Source organism: Mustela lutreola, chromosome 5, assembly GCF_030435805.1.
Source record: "Mustela lutreola isolate mMusLut2 chromosome 5, mMusLut2.pri, whole genome shotgun sequence".
Classification (NCBI taxonomy): domain Eukaryota; kingdom Metazoa; phylum Chordata; class Mammalia; order Carnivora; family Mustelidae; genus Mustela; species Mustela lutreola.
In genome coordinates this window covers 64,697,613-64,705,960 of record NC_081294.1, presented here as the reverse complement: position 1 = coordinate 64,705,960, position 8,348 = coordinate 64,697,613, and the positions used below count along the sequence as shown (strand labels likewise).

At 47.4% G+C, this 8,348-nt stretch overlaps 2 protein-coding genes across 5 annotated transcripts; one reads left to right on the top strand and one right to left on the bottom strand.

Moving 5' to 3' along the window:
* Window positions 1-1,467: 1,467 nt before the first annotated feature.
* HIGD2A (HIG1 hypoxia inducible domain family member 2A) lies at window positions 1,468-2,440 on the bottom strand. The gene is made up of 2 exons (XM_059174367.1): window positions 2,234-2,440; window positions 1,468-1,874 (listed from the first exon to the last, which is right to left on the bottom strand). Exons 1-2 carry the CDS (start codon window positions 2,385-2,387, stop codon window positions 1,708-1,710), a joined length of 321 nt encoding a protein of 106 aa, XP_059030350.1. The 5' UTR covers window positions 2,388-2,440; the 3' UTR covers window positions 1,468-1,707.
* A 98-nt stretch (window positions 2,441-2,538) lies between these two features.
* NOP16 (NOP16 nucleolar protein) lies at window positions 2,539-7,232 on the top strand. Of its 4 annotated transcripts, none has more exons than XM_059174366.1 (5): window positions 2,539-2,788; window positions 2,879-2,987; window positions 4,304-4,373; window positions 6,130-6,236; window positions 6,888-7,232. In XM_059174366.1, exons 1-5 carry the CDS (start codon window positions 2,682-2,684, stop codon window positions 6,966-6,968), a joined length of 474 nt encoding a protein of 157 aa, XP_059030349.1. In that variant the 5' UTR covers window positions 2,539-2,681; the 3' UTR covers window positions 6,969-7,232. The 4 variants fall into 4 exon arrangements, with proteins under 4 accessions (XP_059030349.1, XP_059030348.1, XP_059030347.1 ...); XM_059174365.1 differs by having other exon boundaries at window positions 2,545-2,788; window positions 4,288-4,373; window positions 6,800-7,232; XM_059174363.1 differs by having other exon boundaries at window positions 2,551-2,788; window positions 6,800-7,232.
* The last annotated feature ends 1,116 nt before the right edge of the window (window positions 7,233-8,348 follow it).

The window sequence follows — 8,348 nt, the reverse complement described above, 5'->3', positions numbered from 1 at the left end:
CCAAAATCAAAGTGTCAGCAGGGCCACATTCCATCTGAAGGCACTAGGGAAGGATCTGTTGTACAGGCTTCTCTCCAAGCTTCTGGCAGCCTCAGGCATTCTTCGACTTGTGCATCACTACAATCCCGAGTTGATCTTCATATCATCTATGCAGTCTATCTTTGTGTCTAAATTTCCCCTTTTTATTTATTTATTTTTTAAAAAGATTTTTACTTATTTGACAGACAGAGATCACAAGTAGGCAGAGAGGCAGGCAAGAGAGAGAGAGAGGGAAGCAGGCTCCCCGCCGAGCAGAGAGCCCGATGCAGGCTCGATCCCAGGACCCTGGGATCATGACCTGAGCCAAAGGTAGAGGCTTAAACCCACTAAGCCACCCAGGTGCCCCTAAATTTCCCCTTTTTATAAGGAAGCCAGCCAGAATGGATTAAGGCCTACCTTAATGACCTCATTCTAACTTAATTATCACTGTAAAGACCCTATTTCCAAATAAGATCACATTCTGAGATACTGGGTTAGGACTTCAACATATCTTTTTTAGGGGAACACAATAGCACCAACAGCTAAAAATAATGGCCTTCCTCTTTAGAGGTGCCATAGTCCTCACCCCTTCCTATCTAATTCTTGAATCCATCACCAAAATGTACTGCTTCACATTTATAATCTCTGCCTTGCAACTGAGAGACCATGATGAGAACAAGAAACTTAGTGGGCCCCTACTCATACACTTCTCCACTTAGAAAGCTAGAGGGTGTTAGGGGGCCCCCAAAGTGTGTCTTCCTTACTTCCTCTTTCCTTTCTGGCAGCTTGCAGCTGGTGTTGAAACTGAATGGAGTCATACATGGAAGGAAACTGGGTCCCACCGAATCAGACTTTAGATCTGACCACAGTCCAAGAATACTTGAGACTTTGCATGAATGAGAAACTCACAAGTTGCCTCTTGTAGAGTTCACTCAAGGTCTCCAGCCCCTTTTCTTCCTTAATCCTAAAACACTAGATACACGGAACAATGGCAAGCTTTGTGACTACACTCTTACCACTCCACCATGCTGCCTTCTCTGAGGCTCAGTTTCCTGTTCTTTAAGATGCATCAAGAACCAAGTGGGGGTAGTCTACATCAGTGGAGTCTAGATGCTCTCAGGAGGTGGAAGTGGGGTGAGGAGCAGAAGCAAAGTGGAGGGCAGAACCTCCCTGCCTGGGGCAGGGCCATGGCCAGCCTCAACTGAAGGAAGGGTTTCCAGTTGAAGGTCTGAAGATTGTTGGAAAGATCAGTTGTTGTTGTTGTTTTCAAATAGCATCACTCTACCGAATATCGAACTTTAACAAGTTCCCCCAGGTGATTGTTACCAGAAAAGTTTGGTAATCATTAGACTGCAAGATTTCTAAGGGCCCCTATAGTCTTTAGACAATCTCTTAAAACCAAAGACCAAAAACCCTGGGGGTGCTAGATTGAGAATGAATTCACCAAACTACAAGTGGATCAGTTTATTAAGTAGGAAGTGAAGAGAGTGGGGCACAAATACAAGTATGCAACACCCAAACAAACGAATCCGAGATTCCCGAAAAAACACCTGTCAGTTACACAATTGGCCACTTCCTCGCCCGCTGATAGGGGCCTTGTCAGGGGAGACGAAGGAATAAGTCAGGTAGCGGGGCCGGTGGTTGCTCCTGGGGCCGGGAATGATCTCCGTTCAAGGCCAGGTCTCGGACTCAGGATCGAGACCTCATAGCAGATGCAGCCAGACCCAGCAAGATGGCTGCGACCGTGAAGCCCTGGGCAGCGATCCGAGTGCGCATCATGAGCTGAGAGCGCCGGCTCTGACCCCGGTGGAAGCAGTAGAGGCCGTAGGTGAGGGCGGCCGCCGTGCCCAGGCAGCCTGAGGAGGGGACAAAGTAAGTGGGGGAGTAGCACGTTCCGGCCCTGGAGGCCCCTCCCCGCCGTGGGCCTCCAGTACTCGGAGTCCAGAGCTCTGAGTAACGGCGGAGGCAGAGGGGGCCTAGTGGGAGGGTCTGGCGGAGGAAGGGTCCTCCCAGTTACAGCGCTCGCCCTATCTCAGGGCCCCAATCCCGCCCAACTCCTGCTCCAATCAGGATCACCTCTCACCCCCCCGGCCTCGGCGCCACAACTCTGGTCCGCTCTCACTCCCTTCCCCCTTGGCACTCCCGGTCCTCACCTAATTCATTCCCTCAGACATCACTATCCTCTCCGTCTACAGTTCCTATGACACCTGCTTACCTATGGGTACCATTGGGTTCTCGCGGGTCTTGCGAATAAATTTTTCCTTGAAGCTTTCTTGAGTGCGGTAGATACTGGGGCTAAAGCCCTCAATGACTGGCGGCTGTGCTGGTTCAAAGGGTGGCCCCGGAGTCACAGGACCAGGAGCCGCCATGTCTCGGGAAGCTGCTTTGGGAAAAAATGCGAACGCTAAGCTCCGCCTTCTGATGAAGTCATTGAAGGGGAGGGGCGAAAGGGCTTTGCTGAGCTTGTACGCAGACGCCAACCGCTCGTTGCATTCTGGGAGTCGTAGTCATTATAGTAAGATGCATGAGGTCTCTATAGGATGGACTACATTTCCCGAAGAAGCCCGCAAACCCTTGCGAGCATCCACAGGAAGTAGTCGGAGACACGAGGCGCTGCGTGTGAGAGGCATCCAGTTCTAGTTGTCGGTTCGGTGGTCAAGGAAATGCCCAAAGCCAAGGGGAAGACCAGGAGACAGAAGTTCGGTTACAATGTTAACCGGAAGCGGCTGAACCGGAATGCTCGACGGAAAGCAGCGCCACGGATCGAATGGTGAGGGGACCGGGGTTTGGAAGGCAGGGGACCTCGGCTAGGACGGCCGGCGAGATGACGGTTCCGCGGTCTCTCTCTCTTTGCCTGTAGCTCCCACATCCGACATGCCTGGGACCACGCCAAATCCGTGCGGCAGAACCTGGCCGAGATGGGGTTGGCTATGGACCCCAACAAGGCGGTTCCCCTCCGTAAGAGAAAGGTACTGACGTGGCAGGGTCCTCGCCCTTCATCCCTGTTTGCTTCCATACTTAGCTGAGTTTAAGAACTTCTTCCTGTGCATTGCCACGCTTACTACGCCTTTCCTGGGTTTGCCAGCTCCGGCAGCTTGCACTGACTGTGGTTGAAGAACTCTTTACTACTTCCTCCTATTTCCCAGCACACATTGGACCTGGGTTGGAGCTCCCCTCTTTTCTTCTCCACTCATTTTCTTTATCCCTCCGAAATGAGCTTGTTTGGGTCCCTTGGGATCCCAATGGTATGTCTCAGGATTTATCTTTTTCTGCCCTTCACTCTCCTACTAAGGACTCCCCAGAGTTTGGGATTTTTACTTACTCTTACACCTTCCCCCAGTCATCTAATATCCTTGGTCTGAGGTTTCCTTAGTTTCTCCCAAATAAGTCTTTTTCTGCACCACACTTAAAAAAAATAGAACTCTTTTACCCAGTAATTTATTTCCAGCTTTAACTCGTAGCACTTGTAAATACTTGATGGTGTTTTATATATGTATTTGTTTATTGCATGTGCCTCTTTCCCTCAACATAATCTTCTTGGGGACAAGGACCTTGTGTCTTGTCCAGTGGTGGTTAGAATGTGACTAGTGCTCAATAGTTAACCTAATGAATGGACTTGCTGATTGGATTTGTCCCATTGTTTTTTATTTATTTATTTATTTGAATACTTTTTAAAGATTTTATTTATTTATTAGCAAGCTGAGAGTGGAGCACGGGAAGGGCAGAGGAAGAGGCAGACTCCCTGCTGCATAGGGATCCTGACATGGGGCTCCATCCCGGGACCCTGAGATCATGACATAAGCTGAAGGCAGATGCTTAACGGACTGAACCAACTAGGCACCCTGTGCCATTGCTTGTAGATAAATTTCTTCTTATCCCTTCATGCCAGAGGAAAATGGCAGTACTGTTTCTTGATCAAATGTGAAGCTATAGCCAAGCACTGTCAAATTGCTCCTCTTCATAGAGAAGATATCTGCTATCTTTTCATTGTAAATTATAAAGAGCTTTCAAGGGCATTGTTTCATTTGATTAGCACACATGAGGTGAGGTAGCATTATGCCCATTTTTTAGATAGGCACAGAAAGATGACTTGCTTCCTTGAGTCCCTTTTAGAAACCATAAGGCCTCCAGGGCACTGGTTGTCTCCGTCATCTGTTCCTGCCTGAGTATGTGTCGGGATTCTTATGGATAATCAGTTGTGTTGGGATGGGCAGGAGCCTCTAGAATTTTCCCTCTCTAAGATTCTTCCTTTGTCTACTGGTCTCACAGGCTGTGTTCTCTGCAGGTGAAGGCCATGGAGGTAGACATAGAGGAGAGGCCTAAGGAGCTTGTGCGGAAGCCCTATGTGCTAAACGGTGGGTGCTGTCCACATTCCTCTAGTTCACCTTTCTGCACAGTCAGGGCCAGAAAGGGCCCTCAGATGTCTTCATTTTACAGATGGAAAAACTGAGATTCGGAGGGAAGAAGGGAGCTGGTCCAGGGCTCACAAAGTTAAGACTGTCTCTGACTGGATATTTTTAGTCTACTTAATAAACTCAAACATGTGAAGTGAGGTCAGAAATGTTCAGGGAGGATGCAGCCAGGTGCCCAAGAGGATAGAAAAGAAACCAGTGTCTCAGACATATGTTCAGCTTGTCATGAATTTAAGGATGAACAGATTTTTATAGATTCCACCATCTTATTTAGTCTTTTCAGTTACAAATCAGTTTCATATTTATTAATGCTATAGAGACTGAATATTAAAACAGAGTAAATTCTACAGGGAAGCAGGAATACTCTGAAATTCTCCACTCATCTTCCTCTTACCTGTCCAAGATGTTAACGGTTCTCCTTAAAAGGGTTTTAAATGGCCAGGCATTTGATAGAGAATTTCTTGAGTTCCTATCAGTGATTCTCATAAGAATTCTCGTAAGAATTACTGCAAAGGATTGCATGAATAAAATTAGGTGTATTTTCTGTCAAATTTCTAAACTTTTTACTTCTTTTTATTTTATTTTTTTACTTCTCATTCTTTAAAGAATTTTTTTAAATTGTGGTAGAAAACTTATCAAGTTTACCATCTTAATCATTTTTAATTATATAGCTCAGTAGTGTTAAGTATGTTTATGTTGTCATACATTAGATCTTCAGAATTTTTTCATCTTCAGAAATGGAACTCTACACATTAAACAACTCCCCATTTCCCTGCCTCCCTCCCACCCCTGCCTCTGGCAACCAAGTCAAAGATAATTTTGACTATAAGCACTTAACCCCTGGATAACATTTGACCACCTTGTTTCCCTGAGCTGTTTTTCTCCTACTTGAGAAATGGGGAGTATTTGCCTACCTATTTAATTTAATTAGTTAATTTAATTTAATTTTTATTTTTTTATTTTTTTTAAAGATTTTATTTATTTGACAGAGAAGCGATCACAAGTAGACGGAGAGGCAGGCAGAGAGAGAGAGGGAAGCAGGCTCCCTGCTGAGCAGAGAGCCCGATGCGGGACTCAATCCCAGGGCCCTGGGATCATGACCCGGGCCAAAGGCAGTGGCTTAACCCACTGAGCCACCCAGGCGCCCTAATTAGTTAGTTTTAAAGATTTTATTTATTCCAGGGAGTAAGGGAGAGAGTGAGAGTGGAGAGAGAAGTAGAGGGAAAAGGACAAGCAGACTCCATGGTCAGCATGGATTCCCACATGGGGCTCAGTCTCACGACCCATAAGATCATGACCTGAGCTGAAACCAAGAGTCGGATGTCTAACTGATTAAGCCACCCGGATGCTCCTGCCTAGCTATTTTAACAGTGAAGGCACAACTTGTGGTATGCAATGTGTCTTCACCTTTGTACCCAGGACCCAGTACTAAGTAGAGATTATTAATTTGGTCCCTGCCCTTTACCCAGCTGAGACCCAAGAGAGATGACTTACCTTTTAGGTAGTTGCCATAGTGATAGATGATTGTGTCATAGGCAGGGCCTGGAATCCCAGGGGCTGAAGAGCACTGAATTTGGGGCTGGAGAGGCAAAGCCCATCTGATGGCCTTGGTTTGGGATGGGTGAAAGGGTGATTGGGCAACTCAAAAAGTACGGGAGGCAAAACGTCATTTTCTGTGTCCTGGTTTCTCTCACCCTAGACCTGGAGGCAGAAGCCAGCCTTCCAGAAAAGAAAGGAAACACGCTGTCTCGAGACCTCATTGACTATGTGCGCTACATGGTGGAGAATCATGGGGAGGACTATAAGGTGAGTGGTTCAGGCCTGGCAGGAAGAACCACTTAGGTCTGTTAGGAAGGTGCCCTGGACCATTTGGGGTCTGATCTTATCTCTTGCCTGAGACTGAGTGCAAACGAAGGAAAGAGAGACTTTAGGAAATTGATCTCATGGACAGATGCTTGTAGCCAGAACTGACTGATTGGCCTGTGGTTCATATTCCACTCAGACATGTAGTTTTATTTGCATGGTATTTTTAAAGAACTTGAACTAGGTGCCATTTTAATTATGAGAGTTTTTGAATTAAAGTTACTATTTTTGACTTCTCTTAAAAATTGGAAGATCTGGCTGCACTGGATTCTGGTGCCCAGATGGGATCAGTGAGCTATGGATGGAGCATTAGCCATTCATATCTGGCCGCAGCCTGCCTTGTTCCCAAGGGCATTTGCATCCATTTCCCCACATACACCATGGTTTTTGAGGTGAGGAACGTGGACTTCAGGGACACTAAGTGGCTTGCCCAGCCCAGCTCAAGCAGTACTAGGATTTGAAACTTTGCCTGTCCAGCCCTCCTTAAGTGGCTTCTCCCTTCTTAGGCTATGGCCCGGGATGAGAAGAATTACTACCAAGATACCCCGAAACAGATTCGGAATAAGATCAACGTCTATAAGCGTTTTTACCCAGCGGAGTGGCAAACCTTCATTGATTCTTTGCAGAAGAACAAGATGGAGGTTGAATGATTGGCTTATGCCTGCCCTAGGCTGAGGTCTCCTCCTGGACCAGAGAAGCTCAAAGCCAGGGTTTAAGGCAAGGAGGGGCATGTGGCTAGATGAGGCTGGTCAAACCTCATGGATTCAGGTTACATACACATGCACATGCATGCACACACTCATGCTCCCCTTTCTGAAGGGAAGGAATGGTCTCCAAGAAGCTTCTGAGTGCCCTGAGAAAAGCCAGAACCTACTGTTTTCAGAGTGGGTGGGTGGTTTACGTATAGCCTGTATATAATAAAAAGACTATTTTACTTTTCTGGTGGTTGTGTGTTCCCTTCCCAACCAAGCTCTGGGACTGTCCCTGTGAAAATCCACTCGGCAGGGCAGAGAGGCCATCCAGCCCTTAATGTGCCACAGTCGTCCTCCCCTCTTAGGTGTGGCCTCCCTCCTCTTGTCCTCTGTTCCGGTTGCATTGCTCTTCTTGGTTTCCTGCACAGGATTAAGCCTTCTACATAAGCCTGCTGCTAACCTTGGGCTGCTTAGGAGGTATGTCTCAGTAGATTGGCTCAAGGGCCAGAGGGGAAGTAGCTGGATTGCTGCCTTCTTATGACTGGCCTTCACTACTCGTCTTGAGATTGCTTGCTCTGAAAGGAACCTGAGGCCCCCAAGTCCACTGAGACTGGTGGACTGCTGAATAGCATCTGTCCGCCAGGTACTGGGTATACACTGTGTGGCCCTTCTCTGGGGTAGGCCTGCCTAATTTGGCTATGTGAGGTGATGACACACAACAGGATCACAGGCACTGTGGGGTGGGCACTGGGCATTTTCTGCTTTTGATACTTTATCTTGAGCTATTGTAGTACAAAACCCCTCTCATTGGGGTGCCTGGGTGGCTCAGTGGGTTGGGCCTCTGCCTTTGGCTCAGGTCATGGTCCCAGGGTTTTGGGATCGAGCCCTGCATCAGGCTCTCTGCTCAGCAGGGAGCCTGCTTCCTCCTCTCTCTGCCTGCCTCTGCCTACTTGTGATCTCTCTGTGTCAAATAAAAAAAACCTTTACAAAAAAAAAAAAAAAAAAAACCCTCTCATTCCTAATGTTTCGCCTAGAAGGGCACCTCAAATCTGGTTCTCCTTATTCCTCTTTAAAAAGATTTGTTGGTGTTTTTATGCAGATCAATTCACATAAAGTCCTACAGGGTGTCTGGCTTCACCATTTTACAGGTAAGGAAACAGGCTTGAGAGGCCAGCGTAAGGTCTGAAGTCAAGTCAGTACAAGCGCTAAGCCTGGGTTTTCACCTGCTATATCCTCTCCATGAGCCCCTGAAGGCAGCCTATCTGTCCCACGCTATCAGGGCAGGCTGGAAACGGGGCCCCAGAAAGCCCTCCTATGCTGGCTTAGCCCCCAGCAGTGAACTGGCCCTTGTAGCAGTGTGCAC

Bases quoted from the DNA above. Each gene is read 5' to 3' on its own strand.
- NOP16 (XM_059174363.1), top strand. From the start codon at position 2,682: ATGCCCAAAGCCAAGGGGAAGACCAGGAGACAGAAGTTCGGTTACAAT. The intron at 2,988-4,303 runs GTACTGACGTGG...TGTTCTCTGCAG, and splicing joins TTCCCCTCCGTAAGAGAAAG to GTGAAGGCCATGGAGGTAGA. The intron at 4,374-6,129 runs GTGGGTGCTGTC...CTCTCACCCTAG, and splicing joins GAAGCCCTATGTGCTAAACG to ACCTGGAGGCAGAAGCCAGC.
- HIGD2A (XM_059174367.1), bottom strand. From the start codon at position 2,387: ATGGCGGCTCCTGGTCCTGTGACTCCGGGGCCACCCTTTGAACCAGCA. The intron at 1,875-2,233 runs GTAAGCAGGTGT...TCCCCTCCTCAG, and splicing joins GAACCCAATGGTACCCATAG to GCTGCCTGGGCACGGCGGCC.